This window comes from Astatotilapia calliptera, chromosome 11 (assembly GCF_964374335.1).
Source record: "Astatotilapia calliptera chromosome 11, fAstCal68.1, whole genome shotgun sequence".
Lineage (NCBI taxonomy): Eukaryota > Metazoa > Chordata > Actinopteri > Cichliformes > Cichlidae > Astatotilapia > Astatotilapia calliptera.
In genome coordinates, this window is record NC_137432.1 from 34,063,525 (window position 1) to 34,083,669 (window position 20,145).

Below are 20,145 nucleotides of genomic sequence, written 5' to 3' on the forward strand. Positions count from 1 at the left end.
CACAATATATCTCCTTTATGTTTAGTTGACAATTGTAAGTACACAATAGGATTAAATGGGAAATATTAAGAGCTTTCCATCACTGATATTGATGGAGGTTCATTTGGAAAGAATCCATTCTTCAGTAACATAAAGGAATCACTGTCATGCACATTAGGTTTGCTTGCAGCTTAGTCAGGGTTTAACTGTTAATTGCACAATTTCAGTTTCATTTAATTTTCCCATACACGTAAATCAGATTTGCTGAAACTTCAGACTAATTAAAATTTATTCATTACTATAACAACCCACTGAGATGATGATGGACTTGTTTTTGAGGGGTCAAAAATGCAACAGAAATGAAAAACACAGACCAGTAATGGGAAAGACAAACACAAACAAGAAACATTAGAGAAATTTAAAGGACACACAACTATCAAAACACAAAGAAAGGGAAATAAGTACAGTGGTGATTTTATTCTTATTTGGTCTGTAATTATTTGCTTTTTCCATTTTATCAAAGTGATAAAATATGTTAGACAGCAGTCTCTAACGTAGACTTACTCTAAATTTTGCACCCACTTAGGACACGTCATCAGATAAAATTATTTACTGCTGTATGCAGTTCATCAATTGATCAACAGGGGGCAGTATGAGCCTTTAGTAAATATGGTCTGACCTCAAACAACCTCACAGCCCCATGAAATTAAACTTGAACCAGAAAAAGAAATACTTAAATTCTCAGTGGAAACATGACAGAGCAGCATAAAATTTAATTCACAAGACTTTAATAGAACAAAGAAAAGCATATGAAATGTGATCTGTTTAGTGATATAACAAATTAATGCAACATGTAAAATGACACAATGCATACAGTCTTACTGCAACGTTTGGGATGTGGACATCAAAATAAGTAAAATCACTTTTAGAAATGTCAAGACATAGAAAAGTTTGGGCACAATTAAAATAGGCACATTTGAGTTCTTACAGTACACGGGATGCTTGCTCAGATGCTTACACAAAGCAGGTTAAGGTCCGTGTATCTTTAATGTAAAATCATCACATTAGTTTCTAATTTGTTACAGTCTCATCATTTGTTGCATTTTGTTAGCATTTGTGTGGATTTATGATCACTCAGATTTCAGATGCTGTGATACTGTCACTGTAATGCCCACGGTCCACTCTGTGTGCAAAGCAAGTTCGTTACTACTTACAGAAACTGGCATTTAGCCATGCTAGCAGCTAAGCGCCTTAAGATAAATGTGAACATCTGAATGCTAACACACTCACAGAAGGCTATCATTATTCACATGCTGATGGAAATGTCAGCTTTGCAGGTATTTTATCATTAAGTGATTATGCTCATTTCCAGTTAAATACTTTTATTATTGGACTCCATTAGAGTATGATTCACACATTTATCTTATACTGGCCCCTCAGTTCACTGACCACCTTAAACAGGACATTTTAGCTCCCTTCCCTCTTTCTTCGGATTGGCTGCCCCTCTCAAGACAAAGTTTCTGTGCTCATGGCTGAAGCTGTGCCAAAAGTATAAAAAACCATAACCAAAAACCAAACAAAAAAACACTTGTTTGTAGGAAGCCTGAACTTTTGGCTCAGACCTCAATATTTAAAATTTTTAGCCATCTTTAATATAAGCATCTATCACTGTAAGAGTACAGATATGACAAGAAATAAGGACGAGCACAATAGGTCCTCCTTAAATAGCGGTCAAAAATATTTTTTCACCTGATATTGGCACTACAGAGAAAGTTAAGAAGAGTGGTGCCACAGCACAATCATGGCTGAAAATCTAGGAAATGTTTTTGTACAATCTTCATACAGCAACCAACATGTTTTCTCAGTATCAAAATAATAATAACAATAATAATATGCTTTATGATAATAGTGGGAAAACCTTTTTCCATTTAGAAAGTAAAAAAGAGAATAAAGTTGTATATTATCATTAGCTTACTCTTGTAATAAATCTGTCAAGCTGTAAACGAGTCCAGCAGATTTCCAACAAATTTTACCAGAGCAGCTTTACAAAGAGATTCTAACATTGACAAGCTCATACAAACACTGCTATGTTTATTGTCCTTATGCATTACCTCTAATCCCTCATTTCCTACACCGTGTCAGTTCAGACACATTAGTTTGTTAACTCCGATTATGAACACTTACCCTTATGGAGGAAAAAACATTGCATTTCCCTTTAATTTTGTACAAACTGAGTTTGAGAAATTTGTATATAAAACCTAAAGATTGATTCCTTATATTTGCTATCTTGCTATAACTAATGCTAAATGAGGTAAAATTAATCCATGTGATATTTCATGCAAATATAAATACAGTAAAAACCAGAAACAGTAAAGAAAAGACAGAGTGATTCTCAGAGGTTATAAAAATGGAGATTAAAGCATTACTGCATCTTCCTTTGAAGTAGGATTTTTGTTTACAGAAATACTTGTTAATGTGTGATTTAAATCTCTTCTTTAAACATGGAGTCATATCTGCAGATCGAGCTCTGACCTCTGGACAATAACTGAGGTAAGTCACTCTCTGATCTGCAGCTGCACCTTTGAGCGATTTCCCTCGGAGGAAAGAAAAGTTCTTTGAGCAGCTTCAGAGTGGAAAATCAGCAGAGTTCATGTGCTGTGAGGAGACGGGGTGAGTGTGCTGAGTGGTGCCCGACTTCTGGTGTTTCTCCAGGTTCTGCAGATCCTCCAGCATCTCCTCGATCAGTGGAGGCATGGAGCCCGGGATCTCCATCTTCAGTGTCACCACTCGCTCAGCTCCTGTAGACATGGTTTAACAATGCACGTGTAAAGCTTTATTGGCAGGGAGACTTAATGTGATATAGATAAACAAAGTCTGCGTATTTACTGACACCAGCTTTCACCTTTGATTGTCAGGCATGTCAAATGTTGTGTTGGTTTTTATCTTGTGTCAAATATGCTGCACATAAGTTTGTACTTTATGTTTAATGTGAAAATAAATGCACAGCTACAATTCCCCTGTGGGAGAGGAACTGGAGTGTGTCAGATACACAATGTAGGAACCCACCAGTTACACTAAGAGGAGGATGAAATGCATAACATGCCTTGCAGCATGAGGCAAAGAACACTTTGCTCAACTATTATGTGGTAGCCTATTAATAGTAACACTAGTTCTGTAGCAGGCAGCCACTGATGACAGCAAATTCACTGCGAGACACTCAACAAACACTGTGTAGATGAAAGCACTTTGAGAAAAGGAAGATTTGAAAACAGTCAAAGAAAATTCCACTAAACCCAAAGTTATTTCCACCCGGTTTTTATCCAGAGGAATTCAACAATAAATAAATAAATAAATGAAAAATTTCAAAAGACAAAAAGATGAAAGCAGGGGTAAATTGTTTTCTTTTCGTTTGTATTACAAAAACTTTTAAATATTAAAGAAGTATAGTCATTAAAAATGCAGGTAATACTTTATAAAAATAGTACAGTATTAGTAAGGCATTAGCAAGTGCTTAATTCATGATTTATAACGCAATACTCCTCCTTAGTATGTCATTTATAAATACAGATATGTTTATTCATCTGTTTCTGTTACACCATGCACAGCTACAGGGGCCTTCCAATGCATAATCATTTCTAGTAATAAACATTTTCATAATAATATATTTATAAATTACATACTAAGGAGGAGTGATGCTATATAGATGATAAATTAAACGCTTGCTAATACTTAGTATACTAATACGAATGCTTAATCATGTGACATTCATCTAATACATAATACTTTTTACTAATCCTGGGTAAACATGACTTCAGACTTAATAGTGCAAAGAAACCAAAAAATAGCAACGTTCTGATCAGAAAGGTTTTACATTTCGGACAAAAGTAATGCAGTAACATTGGCAGTCATTCAAAATAGAATAGCAGGATTGTACAAACTGTAACAAACTGTAATCTATGAATTGAAATACTTTGCGACAAGGTGGGGTTCCCCTGACCTTTAGCGCTGATGCTACGTAGGTCGGTAATCTTCATGAGGGCCTTGGGGAACATCAGGGGCATGCTGGGTCGCCGCTTACGGGAGTAGATCTTCAGCGCCTCCAACAGAGGCTCCTGCAGGACTTCTACCTTGGACGGCTCCTCCAGGTCCTCCCGGTCTGTCCAAGACAGATATCGAACATTTCAACTATTTCAAATTTGGAGTTGTTAATTGTTGATTGTTGTTGTCATATTACTACAGTAATTGGGATTGTGAAGACTTAGTACCTCCAGAAACAAGACAGATGGCACTGAGGAGCCCACTTTCCGTGTCATCCATCTCTAGCGGCAGCAGCTGCCCGGCAAAAGTGAAAACCTGATCCGTCAGCGGCCCAAATCCTGCATTGTGGATCTGAGTACGAGTCAGTGTCAAGCCATCCGAGAAGGTCATGGTGTCCTGGTCAGGAGTGTAGCGAGTGCAAATCCTCAAGATCTAAAAGTAGGAAACATGTATGTGTACCAAGTCATTTTTTTCAATAATATTGTATTTGTCTTTAAAAAATGTTAAATAAAAAGACTCAAAAGCAAACAAACAACAATCTGTTTATATTCATTAAAATGTGTCAATCCTTATCATTCAAAATTTGTCTGTATTGCAGGCAGAAGGCCTTTATCATATGGTTCAATACTTATATTGCATAATAGTTTAGAAAGAAACCTTCCTGCTTTTAATACTCAGGCTTTTCCAGTTGTTTTTTTTATCATTTCTTTGTAATGATATCTCATCTGTATGAGTAACAGCAGACCACTCTAGACATCTCTCCAACTCCTTGTCATCTAAACTTTAAATGATATTACATGCTGTGCCCTGTTTCTGGAGAATTGCTTGAATACAAATATTAAATAACATATAATTGGCGTTCAATATGGTGCATCACACTTCTATCAAAAAACATGAAAACCAAATCAGGAAAACAAAATTCCCAGAGTGATTAATCAGGGAAATTTTGTCACAGAGCTTTTGATGGACTTCCTGCAGAGATTGTGAGAGTGCAGCTAAATTATCAGACTGAGAAAGCAGTTATGACAGACTTGGCAGCGAATGATGGAGGATAAATTAGATGAACACACGCAACACTCTGCCTGAGGACCACTGTCTGTCTGCCTGTCAGTTTGTCTTTGGCATGAATGTCGACAGGCAACGTGAGTCAAGATCTACCAAAGGTGTGAAATGCAGGAAGAGCTGCAACTTTACATAACTTGTTCAGGTCATTTACCTGAAATAAAATACAAAACGGTAGGTGTTTAATGAAAACTATAGTATATGTCAGGCTTTTTGAGGGCTTAAACCACAAATCTAAAGGTAAAAAAAAACAAACAAAAAACATCTTTTGAAATAGACCTACCAAGATGTCAAGGCAGGCAGCTTTGAGCAGAGTGATCTGGTCCGCAATGGTCAGGCCAGTGAAACCCGGCACTTGCTTGGCAAACTCGACCGTCTTGATGATGCACTTGGTGGCCAGCTCGCTGAACTTGTCCCACAGGCCAAGATCCAACTGGATCCGGTGGTCTGAACTGGAGTTCTAGAAAGTGGATCGAAGATCAGGTGTTTGGCTCAAACGAAACATGTTGTTTCAGCGTTGTGATAACGGCTTATTAAAATCTGTGCACATAGCTAAATTATTTAAATTTGAAATATTTTGAAAACTTGAGATCAGCAAAGAGCAGTAAATACAATACTGACATACTTTTACAAACCTATTTACACAATCAGAATCAATAAAAAAACCTTTACGGTGACCTCAAATAGTTCAGCGTTCAGCTGTTTTTTAAAAAATATTTCTGTTTATTTGATGAGTCTGCTAATTGCTTCACTGTGTATACACGGTTTATTTGCTAACCTTATCTGTTTGTTGCTAGGCTGGAAGGAGAGTGTTTCAGACACAAGGACAAAAATACCGAGATGAGAATACTATGACAGGGCACTTCAAAAAGAAATAATGATGAAAATTATGTAACAGTTATGCTAATGCTAATTATATGAGATATGATGAGCTATTTTAATATAACAGATGACTGAACATTACAAGATAATCATTCACAAGTATAAACATTTACTAACATTTGTTTATGTACTTTTTAGCTTTTATCGATTAAGCTCAATAAATTCAACATGTTGGCCATTTCCACAATGGCTGAAAATGTGTATTTTTTTCAGATAAAGTAAACTGGTTCCGCCTTTTTTGGATGTTTTAAATGATGAACGCTAGACGTCAGCATTAAAAATCTGAAATTACACAGAGGTTTAAAAAAACTGCAGCATGTGGTGTACAAGTAATATTTTTCTTTGTTTCAGGCACATCTCTTGGCTAGAAACCCTTACACTCCTTAACCATTTAGAAGGTCTGTGGTTCAATACCCAGCTCCTTCAGTCTGAACAAACTGAGGAGTAGCACACAACAGTAGTGCATCAGTCACTTTGCAGCACGAAGGTTATAGGGTTGAAGCTATCCAAAGACATGCTTGTACCCTCACACCTAATGTTTGGGATTTCTTCACTGGATAAGTGGTTAAAAGAAGATGTCTGAACCCGTTTGTATTCATCACAAGAGTTATCAAAAGGGCAAAAGGATCATCCCTCAATCTGCACAGTACTGTGGAGCTACAGCTGTCATTGGACCATTGGAAAAACATGTGACATATATGTTGTCTCAGTTCTTTTAGTTGGCCTAAAAAAAGAGGCCCTAAATAAATTCACTATTAAAAGCGACTAATTTATATTCAAAAGTAGAGTAAAACCTCTAAATCCCACAGTAAAAATTTTGATAAAGAGTCATTTTCTAAGATGGAAATGAAATTTAAAAAATGCCCAGATTCAAGAGGCTAATTGATTTTTAAGTCAATGGCTCCAGAGGGACAAACGTCCATATTTAGTATCCACTTTTTCTATTATCTGCTGCACTGTTAGGATGTAGGTCGTACATCTTAGCCCTAGTGTACTATTTCAATCAATACAATCTTGTGTTATAGTCTTTAAAGAGCAGAACAACACGTGTCACTCATGTTCATATGTTTCCTGTTTTGACTCATACTTCCAGGCATCGCTCACTTACATTGCCAAACCATATTTATTTAATGTCACTTTTGTAAAACGGCAACAGTGCTGATTACATAAGCTCAGTTCTTGCAATGTCATGTATTTTTACTGGAAAGTGTCATAATGATATGTACAGTTTTTTCAGTTTCTAAGGACATGTTTACATAAAACAACACACTCCTTTATTTTCTCCTCCTCTTTTACTTTAACTTTTAACAAAGAATAAACCAGTTAAATCTGTGCAAATCAACATCTTCACCAGCATATCTTTAAAAAGAGTTTTGTTTTTTTTCAATGTGGACCTATATTCAGTTTTCCTTTGCTCTAAAGAAAAATGCTCACATGACATACTGTACATACTGTTGGAAGACATAGAAAATTGTGTGTACTGTAAGTATTGGCAGTGGCTATATGTTAGAATAGAATAGAGTGGGTGCTCCGCCCAGATTGGTGGGTGGGTGTTAGGGGTGGGGTTTGTGTGAACGGAGTAATAGTGTTTGTTTACAGTTCAAATGGCCCAGTGGTAGAAGCTGTTTGTGAGGCTGAAGGTGTGGGACCTGACTGTCTTGAGGTGCCGTCCGGAGGGCAGTGGGTCAAACAGGTGGTGGGCGCAATGCAAGGGTCACCTGTGATGGCCCTAGTTTTTCTGAGACAGGAGGAGCTGGCAGCTCCAGAGGCAACAGAGGGCAGCTAACGATTTTTATGTTACAGGTAGTTACATATATATATATATATATATATATATATATATATATATATATATATATATATATATATATATATATTTATATATATATATATATATATATATATATATATATATATATATATATATATATGCATGTATGTGTATACATGTGTTCCTAAATAAAAGTGCATGTTTGCACCCCTTCCCTCATGTTGGCATTGAATGTGATCAGGAGTCTGTTTGGTTTTGTTAACAATCAGAGTCTCAAATGTTACCAAACAATCTAACAAATTTTATTCTGCATAAGCAAAGAGGAACAGAGGTTAGCTTGTTGCCTCACAGCAAGAAGGTTCTGGATGTGCAGTCTGTTGGCATGGTGGCTTTTCCCTGAGCGCTCCTCTTAACCCACAGCGTTAAAATAGGCATGTTTGGTGAAACTGTGATTCTAAATGGGCTTAATGCGCTTAAGATAATGAAAGAGATGAAAGCTTGAGTTGCCAACAAGACTGTTATCATTTAAATAAAGTTTGTGCATATCAATAATAAAAAGGTATAGAAATGTAACAAGTAAAGGTATAGAAAAGTATCAGTTTATAAGTGTCAGACACAAATATAAGTGTCTGTCATCTCAGCTCTGCTGATCTCTCCTTGGTGAATGTGTTTTTACAGACAGTGTTAACAATATCCAACAGTGACCAACCATGAGCCAGGCATGCAGCAGTGAGTATTCAATGCTGTCCGTTTTTGTCTGGTAATATTAATCATATATCAAGTATTTAAATGTCACTGCCCTGACAGTCAACATCTTTCTTCTTTCGGCCACAGACTATAAAACGATGACATAACAACCATGGAGCCACCATTTGGTTTCAAGTCTTTTCCATGTAATACAACCAGATGAAGGAAGATGCACAAACATACCGTCATTTTCATCAGTCACAAGGCAGCTTTGCCATCTAATATGCCCTACTTTATCATAATTACGAGCAGCATAATTTAAAGAAAAAATATTGTTTTTGCTTTAAAACTTGAAAATAGTGATTAAAAGCCCAAAATCATCAGGAAAGGGTTTAGCGAGGTCATCAATCACATTCGAAAAATAGACATTTTTTCATATTTCGTTTAAAATAAGTAAAATGTATCAACATTTTGGGATATATAATCTTATTTTTCAGTTTCTGCCATATAAGTTCAAATTCTCCTTCATCTACACATCCATACAATGTTTACCCAAGTCAATTAAAATCATAATAAAGTGCTGGACAGACCTCACAGCTTTGATCTTTTCCTCTTTGCAGGTTGTCTTCCTTCTGTAAAGATTATTGTTTTGAAACGTTAGCTTCATGTCCGGACTTACTGTGGTGTATTTTCCCAGCTGGCAAAGGGAGGGGAAGGTCTCTCTATGAGCTCTGCATATTTTCTCCACGATCAGGCCGAGCTCTGCTGTCAGCTCGTACGTCTCCATGATGGTCATCTTCACTGCTTCCTTCTTCCCCTTCCTCTTGTTTCTGTCGTTTCTCACCGCTGGAGAAAACGGATGACGCAGAGCATAAGATGATTAGGAAATAAGGTATTCGAGCAGTTCCACAGGTGGTTTAAAATTGGTTAAACTTCTTTAATTTTGAGTATTTATATTAAAAATGCTCAAGTTAATAAACTAACCTTTTAAAAGAACAAAAAAGTGTTTAATATGAAAAAAAGTTGTTTTTTTTGTTTTCTGTCTGAGGCCAAATACACAGGGAAAATCGTACAACGATACAAATGAAGAAACAACCTGAAAAATGGTCCCTACAGTGAGGAGATCTAGTGGCTCTGATATGTTACGGGAGGCATTTTGGTAGCATGGTTTAGGTTCATTAGGTTCATTAGTGCCCCTAGAGCAATGAATCACTGAAAATGAAAACAGCTGTTCTTAGTGATTAAATTTATCCTTTAATTAAAGATTTATATCACAATTGGAGCACGCTCTACCAGGATGACAACCTTCCTCATTTAAAGGTTTCAACTTTAGGATGAACATAACTCAACCCACTTAAACTCCTACGGAAGTTTAAAATTAATGTGCTATACAATGTTCATCTTTAAACTAAACTGACCAAAAACACAAGTGTAGGCAATTGTCTGTCTGTATATCCTGATCACTTAAAATCATGTCAGACTCCTTTTTTGAGACCAGATCCTAAAGATTAGCTGATTTTGCAGTTGACTCCAGAAGCAGGAGCCGTACTATTTTTTTCAAATTCAGTGTTGACTTTCTGCACAGACAGAAGTTAGGAGACTCGGGACAAAAGTCAATAACGTCCCACACTTGACTTTGATTAATGTAAGTCAGTAAGCAAGCTGGAGGCAAAGCAAGAATCACCTGACAAATAAGGCTGCATCAGTGTTTTAGTCAAGGAAACGACAAAAGCACACAATGTGATCCAAGGATGTAAAGTACACTGGTGGATAAGAGCTGAGAGCAAAAACTCTCAGTGCTCCAAGATAGACAATAAACAACCCATGTAAGTACTGTGAAGACACATGTGTATCAATAAGTTGTATGAAACGGGGATGTCTTATGAAAAATTGTCTTCATCCTTTAAGCAGAGTTTCAGCGAAGAAACATTGACCTCTATGTTAGTTTTTCTTGTAATCTGACATAGCTCTGTATAAAACAACAACAAAAAACAGGAAGTCCTGCAACAGATAGTGTTCCCTGGCAGATCCCTGATCTTACCATCAGCCAAACACAACTGTTCCTTTAATCAGGACCCAGGAGACTGCATTCACCAGTATATGAATGGCGGTTTTAACCCATTTTACCTTAACGATGTTTAGACATCAGGTGTGATTTAAATAGAGCTCACTGGAATTTCAGTTTTGGTTCTTAATAATTTAAACCACTTCCTGGTATAAATCACTCTGGAATGAAAGCATGTGTCACTGAGCTTATGTGTTATTCCAGGCTGCACGTGAAAGCAGCGTAACCAGGTTAGCTTTTCATAATCACTTCGGGAACAGTGTCAACACGTTTCTCTGTGTCCCACTGCCTCAGACGGCTACACACATGTCAGGAAAGCTCAGGATTACGCAACACTTAACTCCAACCACTCCTCCTCCTCTTCCTCCTCCCTGTGTATGCCCTACATCCAGCCGTCATTGTGTAAACACTCCAATAGAGATCATGTTACACGCTGCCTGAGAGCAGTTACATAGCATCCATCTGTCCACTACATGTGATATGTTTATGTAACTTGTTTGAGCATAGAAAAACTATAATGAAAACATGTGGATGGGTGGATCCTTCAGTGTCGGCCTGTCGCCGCCCTTTGCTCATTCCACATAACACATTCTCAGTTATTTAGGTCACTGCACTGCTGGGTATTAGAGCCTTTGTTTCTATTGTACAGTCCCTGTGCCCGAGAGCTGCTGTACTTCACAGAGAACTTATAAAAAAAGAGAAAATCATATGTTAAAGTGTTATTTGCACATTTTTCTCACAACTAATTATATATTCTAAAATAAAGACGTTTGTAGTTACCACACAAAAAAAAAATTTCCTAACCCACTAACAAAATGAAAATCTTGGGTTGTTAAGATGACAAAGCATTAAAACTCCCTTTGAGAGCTCAAGAGTGTATCAGCAGTTCTTAAGCTACACCTTTATTATGTAGCTTTAATTTAGTTTGCTTTAATATGCATTACCTTGGTCGTATATATGCGTTTGTTATTCTAGATTTTATATATTTTCTCTCTGACAAACAAAACTATGAATTTTCAGTCTTAAAGTGCTATCTAGTTACAATTAAACAATAAAGACTCTAAATATACTGACAGACAATATATTACAACATTATGCATTTTGAATTGACAAAAGAAGTTTAATTTCTTTTTCTTCCACTTTAGCTTAAACTTTTTCTGAAAAAAGACTTTCTTGAATATAGATTACCACAGATCAATAAGAGGAGCATTTTCCTGCTCATTTTGTTTTGTTATATTGTTATTTCTTTAATATCGACAGAAATAAGACACTTTTAACATACATGTAGTTTTAATGGCAGGCACCTTTTATGGGAAACAATCTGTCCCTTCTTTGTGGATGTTTACCACCATATAGGTAACAACAAATTGCATTAAAACTTCAATACATAGCTCGTTGCTCTGATTGCAGTAATAAATAGGCCGCTTATGTGGCAGTTTTTATCAGAGTATCTCAGTAAGATGAAACCATTTAAACTTGAGAGGGAGGATTTCTCGTTTAAAGTCAGCTGTGATAGGCTAAAGCCTCCCCCTCCATGACCCAGAGTAAGATAAGCTGGTGAGAAAATAGGTTGTTGGATGGAGAGAGTTTCTTTTGTACTGCACTATTTGTCTAAGGTTACACAGTTATATCCTACGGAGCCCCTCTGATGACATGGTCCAAAAAACAAATAAATTGTGGCCACAAAATACTACTTCGTGGGCACGAAATGGTATAACGTGCCCATGAAATACTTATTTGTGGCCACGAAATACTATTTCGAGGGCACAAAATAGGTATAACGTGCTAATTTGTGGGCACGAAACACTTGACCTTGACATAACCGTGATCCTTCCCTTGCAGATCCTTCCCGTGAGGCCCTTGCAGTTGGTTGACAATAAAATCTATCCCAGCATCCAGGTCGTACTTACGTCTGTAAAGCAACTGGGCTCTCAATATCCTGTTTAAATGTCTCTCCGTAATAATGGTTCCTTGCATTGCCAGGCTTCAAAATGCATTTGTAGCTCATTCCCAGCCTAAAATAAAAGTCAATCATACTTTCTCTGTCCATGATGTATAGGTTTAGCCTACTCTTATGCTTATGTCTCTACGCAGCTGTCCAGGAATTGTATCAATATGATGTGCGCACGTTATCTATTTCATTGCCACAAATGCGTAATTCGTTGCCACGTTATACCCAATTCGTGCCCACAAATTAGCATTTTGTGCGCACGTTATACCTATTTCGTGCCCTCGAAATAATATTTCGTAGCAACAAATAAGTATTTTGTGGGCATGTTACACTATTTTGTGCCCACGAAGTAGTATTTTGTGGCCACAGTTTATTTATTGTTTGGACCATGTCATCAGAGGGGCTCCGTAATATCCAATTCTCAAATACGCAGTTTCCTTATATCAAATTTCTGAACACTCGGTCATCCCAACAAAACCACAAACCCAGTATTATATAAAACTTGACACAAATAACTTTGAGTAAACCACACTCACGAACTGACCAGCTCTTTACATGCTGATAAACTTGAGTTGGTCATTCAAATTGAGAACATGACTGCACTGACCTTTTAGTCGTGTTTGTAATAGCAGATGAATCATTTTAAAAGAAAGGTTTAATTTTGACTCTAAATCCCACGAGGCCTGCTGTGAATCAGAGAGGATGTGACACTTACACTCCTTAGACATTCCTACAGCAAAACACCTCTGCAGCCGACAGTACTGACAGCGATTCCTGGTGATCTTGTTAATGATACAGTTCCTGTCGCGGTGACAGGTATACACCATGTTTTTCTGCACGCTGCGGCGGAAGAAGCCCTGCAGAGACACCAGCACAATGAATGAATGATAAGATATTAATTAATTAAGCTATTAAGTTGCTACAATGTGAATAAAGGCCTGTGTGGACTTTAAAGCTAGACAAAAAAGATTAATTTATTCCTAAATTTACTCCTTTACACCTAAAGAGTAAATATTTAGCCTGTTTAAATGTATTTCAGATGTTTAACTCAAACAAGGAGTAAAATTGATTTGTTTGGTCTTCAAAAAAAAAGAAAGAAAAGGAAAATGGATTAAGAAAAAACAAAAACAAATACCGTGTCTGTCTATCCAGTGGTTCATTTAATTTGAACCGATTTAGGTAAAAAAAAATTGTGAATTTATACAGGAAAAAACTAAAACATATGATATTGTCACATTTTGCATATTAAGAAGGTATTTGTTCATTTATCTGTTTAGGAGATTAGTAAGAAAAACTAAGACAATCTTGTAAATACAAGCATGACACAGGGACTTACTTTTAAAAGACAAAGTCTGGGATTTTATCTAAGCTTAACAGAGGGGGCATTGTAAAGCAGACCACCGGCCTGACGTGTTACCTTGCAGCCCTCGCAGGCGCTGACTCCATAGTGGTAGCCCGAGGACTTGTCCTGACACACAAAGCAGGGTTTGTAAGTGCGTGGAGGTGGAGGTGGTGAGGCAGGACGGGTAAACAGGTCGTCCGAGCTGAAGCTGGAGCTGGAACTCTGACTTTCCACCGCTGAAAAACACACAAAATCATATAAAATCAAACGAGCATCTCAGGGAGAATAAAACTGCGACAGTTAAATTTATTCAAATGGATATCAAACTCAGCGCATCCTTTAAATACTGAAACTGAAATATTGCTGGGAAATAACAGCTGCAACAAGAAGTCAGAACATGAAAAATTACTCATTACAGATGAAGCTTTTATTCATTTTGTAACATAAGTTGTTGCCTTGCACAGTTTTTAAAATGAAGTTATTTACTTGTTAAGCTTTATATTTGTCTAAAATATACAGCGAGAAACCTGTCGACAAAATAAGCAGTAACAAAAATAATTATCACCATACATGAAATGTACTTTAGACCTTTTATCTGCAAAGCATTCTAAAGTTTTCCTCAAAGCAGACCTAACAAGTAGAAATACCAACATTTAGTGATGAGTTGAAAATTACTGATGAACCATTTCTGACATGATGAAGCAAACAGAGCTCAGAAATGCAAAAGGCAGATTGTATTAAAATGTAGAGGTTATTTAGTGGACTGCTTGCATGCTTCAGAAGAGTTTTTATAACAATAAGGTTTCAAGAATATTCGGTTTTCATTCCACATTCACTAACAGGACACAGAAGAACAAACTGCTGTGTGAGAGATATGGCAAATTATGGCACTTGTGACCTGCAGTTCATGCCAATGCATTTTTATTTATTGTGGCCCATCTGACAATGTTATCATGTTAAGTTAGTGATTTAAAATCCTAGAAAACGCTTCAAGTCTCGGGCCTGTTTACCCAAAACAACAAAGGAACGAAAAAAGCTTTATTGTGTCCAAATATACAAAGCACCTTCTGTTAATTTTTAGTCGTGACAATAGGATAGATTGACCCTACACTGGCCCCTGAGAGTGGTTACACATATATTCAGGCACTGATCGTAGCCGAACAGACCTGAGCAACCAACTTTTTGATGAAATCACCTTGTGATTCCTTCACTGAGCCAAGCGCAGACTAATCTTGCTTTTTTTCTGTGGCAGATTATAGCATGATCTGTACAGCCCCACTACTTCAAACACAACGCTCAGTTTACACAAATAAAATTAAACAGGCATGTATCACATCTCTGCTTCATAAATTTGAAAATGAGTCACAAACAGACGCAGTAATATATCTACAGCTTTGCACATGTGGTGACCTACTGTAGCACAGCATTTTTTCCACTGAATGTTTCACTTCACATCCACCACAGCACTCAACACTCCCACTTTAAAGCCATTTCCAAGAAGATACTTTGTCTGGCCTAGGGGGCTCGTTCGGCCTCCCTGCTGGCTCTCTGATCACCTCTGCTGCTCCAGCCCTGACACAAAACCAAGAAAGCTGTTTTGAAAAGGGGACAAAACGAGAAAAATTGTTCATATCCATCCCCTTGAATCCGTGGCCTCTGGTTGAACCTGGAATCGGCGGGTCAAACTAGGACACCCCCATCAGGCCGATTGCTCCCCAGATCCAAAACAATGCAGGAGCATGCCACAAGCCCAACTGACTGATGAGAGGGAGGACGGAGAAACAGAAAGTGTGTGTGGCAGGGCGGTGTAAGTGATTTGGTAGGGGAAAGAGGGTTGCCCCATCCCAATTTAGATGGTGCTGTTTGATGTATACTACAATGCACTGTTTGAGTCAAACAATAAATCTAGAAAAACATTAAAAGATTTTGGAGACAGAGATAAGTTTAAAAGCCTTTGATTGTGGTTTACAGTAAGACAGGAGCTGCAACATGTAGCTGGATAAAATAACAAATGCTTGACTTGGTATTAAAGACTAGTAAAGCTTAATTATTACGGCCGCATGCTGCTTGAGGCCTGCTGGGTTATTTATTAGTGATACTGAAAGCAGGGATTCACCCTTTATTTTTGTGAATAACCTCAGTTGCCTGTTATGCAACCTGCAACCTTCGGTAAAGGAACTTTTTATTTTTCTAATGTTTTTTAGCTTGCTACAATCAGCTAAACTGTTTAAATCATGACAAACAAAAACTACATTTACAGATTATCAACTGTAATATAGTTACTGATTTTTTTATTTTCTTATTGTGAAATTCTTGTCAGTTAAATTCACATTTGAATATTTTTTTCAAGGGAAAACGGTATGCAGATTTATCAGTAATGATAATAATTATCAGGTTAATTCAAAGTTATTTCTGACCTACAATAATCCTTTTCTTGATTATCCAATGAAATGTCAGAAACAGATGAAATGTGGTCATCATAACTTGTCAGAGTTCAGTTTATTACACAACAATATTTTATTTTCTGTCATATAGAAAGAAGTTGGAAACAGCCACATTGTGGCAGTTTTGCTTGCACTGACTAAAACAACAGATATTTACTATCATATGAGTAAATAGCAATTCAGTGATTACACTAAAAAATAAAATGTTATATAGTTTTATTTTGTTTTTGTAAAGTCCATTTATGTATGTTTTGTCCCCATTTCTAACGTGCTATTGTATGTTCTATTGCTAAAATAAAAATTTTATTATTATTATTATTTGTGGGAGGGAGAATAAAAACCCAAACCTGATCAGAAGGACCAAAAGATCTAAAGTCTAATAGTTTTTCTTGCCTAGTTTCCAGGTTTTCCCAAATTCCAGGTTGTACTACAGGATGAGTACTTTAACTATTGACATTTTATTTTTTTAAATTGCTGTACTGATGCTTTATTCCACTAAAAATGCTACTTCCACTTTTGGCAACAGTCTGACTCTCCTCTGACCTCTTGAGCCGGTGACCGTCCGGTGAACCCAGGGTGACACCAAAGTGACCGTCCCTGGACAGACCCAAACACAGACTAAGACGACCACACAGACATTAGCTGCCATGTGCTCAGTAGTCTGTTTTCACTTTCTTCTCACATCCTTTATCTATTAAGAGAAAAGAGGCTCCCAGAAAGCATCAAAGCATTTAGATACAGAGCACAAGAATGTAGAATAGATAACGCTTCATTTTATCTCAGCCTTTAAATATTAAAAGGCAGCTTGTGACCATTTAATAGCAGTTGATACACAATATGATGAAGTCCAGTTTCATCATGGTCAGTGCAGTGGTTAATACCAGCAAGAAGGTTCTGGGTTCAAATCGTCCTTGGGCTTTACTTTGAAGGTGTGTGTGTTGATCCTAGAGGGATAAGAGGCTTAAAGTCCATTATGTTTGTACAGGTATGTTAATGTGGATGTTAGTTTAAAGTACGAATTTAGTAAAGTGTTATATAAATGCATCCCTTTGCAAACACAATCAAATCACAATTTCATGATTCGAAAGTATAATAATCTAAATAAAAAGCTAAATGCACATTTGATTAAATACAATACTGAAGTCATAAACTAAGAGAAAACTACCCTTGCACTGGTTTGCTTCCAGTGTCTGCTCTGAATTTAAACTTGCATGTATTCACAGTCTTGCACCAGTTTGTTAAGGTATTAAAGTATATTATAACAGGCTTTTTAAACAATTACACACCATGTCAATGTAATAAGAAACACTCTTTTATCATGTAATACATCTTTGTTTTTTTTAAACTCTACCTTTATTTCCCCCCAGTTTGTTTAAATATTTAATGCAATCTTTTACAGTTTACAGATTTGATGCTTTATAAATTCTGGTTAAACTGGTAAGAAATTCACTTAATATAAATTCGTTTTGAGAACCTTTTGAGGTTTCAGGTTGGAGGATATCCTGCACAGATGGAGGCAAACGTGGGTGTTTCTCATTCTGGGTGAAATAATGTCAGTAAAATCACATGGCCTTACTCTGGTTTCTCTTCAGAGGATTAAGCCCCTCGAGGCATTTGGCGCTATACAAATAAAAGTGAATTGATCTGAAATGAATTTATATATTTTTTCCATTGGACACCAAAACAAATTAGAATCTTTCTGCGCACCACAACATCACTGATCCTCAGTTTCACCTACATTGCGAGTACCGGTGCTCCTGCCAGTCGGACTCGATCAGCTCGGGGAAGAACGCTGCCAAATCCTGGTCTTGCTCCTGCAACATGCAAGAAGGACTGGAAGTGCTGTAGAAGTCCACGATTTCCCCGGGTCCGAAAACTTGAAACTCCATATAGTCGAACATGATCTGTCGTGAGTCTCCGTGAAGTCCGTATGGGAATGTCGTCGGCATAGGAAAATCCTTCAGAGAGGGTGATTTCTCTCTGCACCGAAGTAGTTTAAAATCCACTTGATGCAAACTGTGTTAACACTGAAGCATGTCTGCGTTATGTTCAGAGGGGAGCAGGAACAAACCTATATTTCCCACAGATGGTCACAAACTGCATGTTGATGCGCAGCCAGCGGGCTGTAGTCCTCCATCAGAGAGCATCGGTAAAGCGCATTCAGGCTGCTTTGCATAACAAAGTTTGTTGCAGAACTTCTTCCACTTATCTCTTCTTTATTGACAAATGTCTCAATTCAACCTGCTTCATACTAGTTATGTCACAGCGACCGATGGTGTTACCTAATGTATGCGAGTGAACTCTCCGTGAACCTCCTCCTCCGTTGCTGCCCTTCACATGACCCAGCCGCTGTCTGACATCACCAGCAGAGGTGGAAACGAGCACTGAGGTCCTTTACTCGAGTAAAAGTATCCGTACAGGGTGGAAAAGATAAAAGCAGTCGGCCTCAGTCGAGATACCTTTCAGGAGCTAACTTCAGAGAGTTAAAATTAAAAGTTTGCCACTATTGATAAAGGACTTCACCTCTTATAACCGACTCAGAATGGACAGTAAAAGTATCAACAATGATCCATCACAGAGAAGAGCCATGAAACATTTACCTACATTACTAACGGTGCAATACGAGGACCCACCTCACATCAGAGTTTCTGTCTTTAAAATTTAATTAGAATCAGCTGAGTGGCAACACGAGGCACAGATGTATGAAATATTTACTATTATATATTCTGAAGTGGATTTTTTTTTACATATACTCATCTGTAATAGAATAGAATAGAATAGAATAGAATAGAATAATCCTTTAATTGTCCCACAAGGGGAAATTTGGTTGTATCAGCAGCAAAACAAACAAACAAACAAACAAACAAACAAACAAACAAACAAACAAACAAACAAACAAACAAACAAACAAACAAACAAACAAACAAACAAACAAACAAACAAACAAACAAACAAACCCCTTACAAAGAATTCATATGATGCAGCACCACATAAAAGAAGCTGTGATAAATCCTGTGGTGACTCTAAGCCTGTGATGCATGTGCTATTTTAACATCTTAACAGCCTTTTTAGGATAATTTACTACAGAAATTTGTTGAGTCACACATTGTAATTTCTTACTGTGAAATAGGCAGCAGAAAAAAGGGAAAAAAGACTCACGTTTACTACACGTTTTTTTTAATCATTAAATACAAAAAAGAATCCCTTGATTATTGTGGGGAAAGTTGGAAATTCATCATAAGTCTGAATATTTTGGAGACCTGTAAAAATTAAGGTTTGCCTTGATAGTGCTTGAGTAGCTGACAATATGTACTCATGTCCCTGCTATATGGAGCTGAAATTAAGTTCATTTACCATAGTTAGGTTATAGCTTATCATAGAGACTGGATTCAGAGGGAGACAGCAAGTCAGAAAGTTACAAAAAATCAACCAACCAGCACCCTTAATGATGACAACTACACATAGTATATAATTAATTTACTGAGAGAATTTCACATAAAACACAATAAATTCAACAGCATCAGTAGGAACGAACCTGTTGAAGTTGGCTGAAGTATTGAAGTATTCTGTGTTAAATCACACATACATTTTTTAAATTCTTATATCCTCATTTATTTTTGGTGCTAATATCTTACCTAGCAAGTGGCTTTTATAGAATGTTGAAAAGTTCATTATTATAATAGTAACAAAAATAATAAGAATAATAATTATTATTAAGCTTCACCTTTTACCTGTTTTTGAGCAGATGTACAGTAATTAAGTCATTACATTTCATCCCTTGTTCCATATTAATTACATATCTTTCTTTCTCATTAAAAACAACTGCATTACTTCACTTAATTTCTTGTACGCTTCTTTCACAGGTATTGTTCACTCTTACATTAAACCTGCATTTTTCCAATTGCCAGCAGGGGAATGACTTCT

General features: G+C 36.9%; 1 protein-coding gene across 2 annotated transcripts; it reads right to left on the reverse strand.

Moving 5' to 3' along the window:
- Positions 1-750: 750 nt before the first annotated feature.
- LOC113032484 (retinoic acid receptor beta-like) lies at positions 751-19,918 on the reverse strand. 2 transcript variants are annotated; one of them, XM_026185424.2, is made up of 8 exons: positions 17,960-19,918; positions 13,853-14,013; positions 13,151-13,292; positions 9,099-9,265; positions 5,363-5,539; positions 4,245-4,449; positions 3,977-4,135; positions 751-2,777 (listed from the first exon to the last, which is right to left on the reverse strand). In XM_026185424.2, exons 1-8 carry the CDS (start codon positions 18,168-18,170, stop codon positions 2,605-2,607), a joined length of 1,395 nt encoding a protein of 464 aa, XP_026041209.2. In that variant the 5' UTR covers positions 18,171-19,918; the 3' UTR covers positions 751-2,604. The 2 variants fall into 2 exon arrangements, with proteins under 2 accessions (XP_026041209.2, XP_080164282.1); XM_080308156.1 differs by lacking the exon at positions 17,960-19,918 and adding an exon at positions 15,192-15,535.
- Positions 19,919-20,145: the final 227 nt, after the last annotated feature.

What these genes read in the sequence shown, in the direction of transcription:
- LOC113032484 (XM_026185424.2), bottom strand. Translation starts at nt 18,170, where the DNA reads ATGCCGACGACATTCCCATACGGACTTCACGGAGACTCACGACAGATC. An exon ending in GCGCCTGCGAGGGCTGCAAG is followed by an intron (nt 13,293 to 13,852) that starts GTAACACGTCAG and finishes GTGTCTCTGCAG; the next exon opens with GGCTTCTTCCGCCGCAGCGT. An exon ending in ACGTAGCATCAGCGCTAAAG is followed by an intron (nt 2,778 to 3,976) that starts GTCAGGGGAACC and finishes CCATGTCTACAG; the next exon opens with GAGCTGAGCGAGTGGTGACA.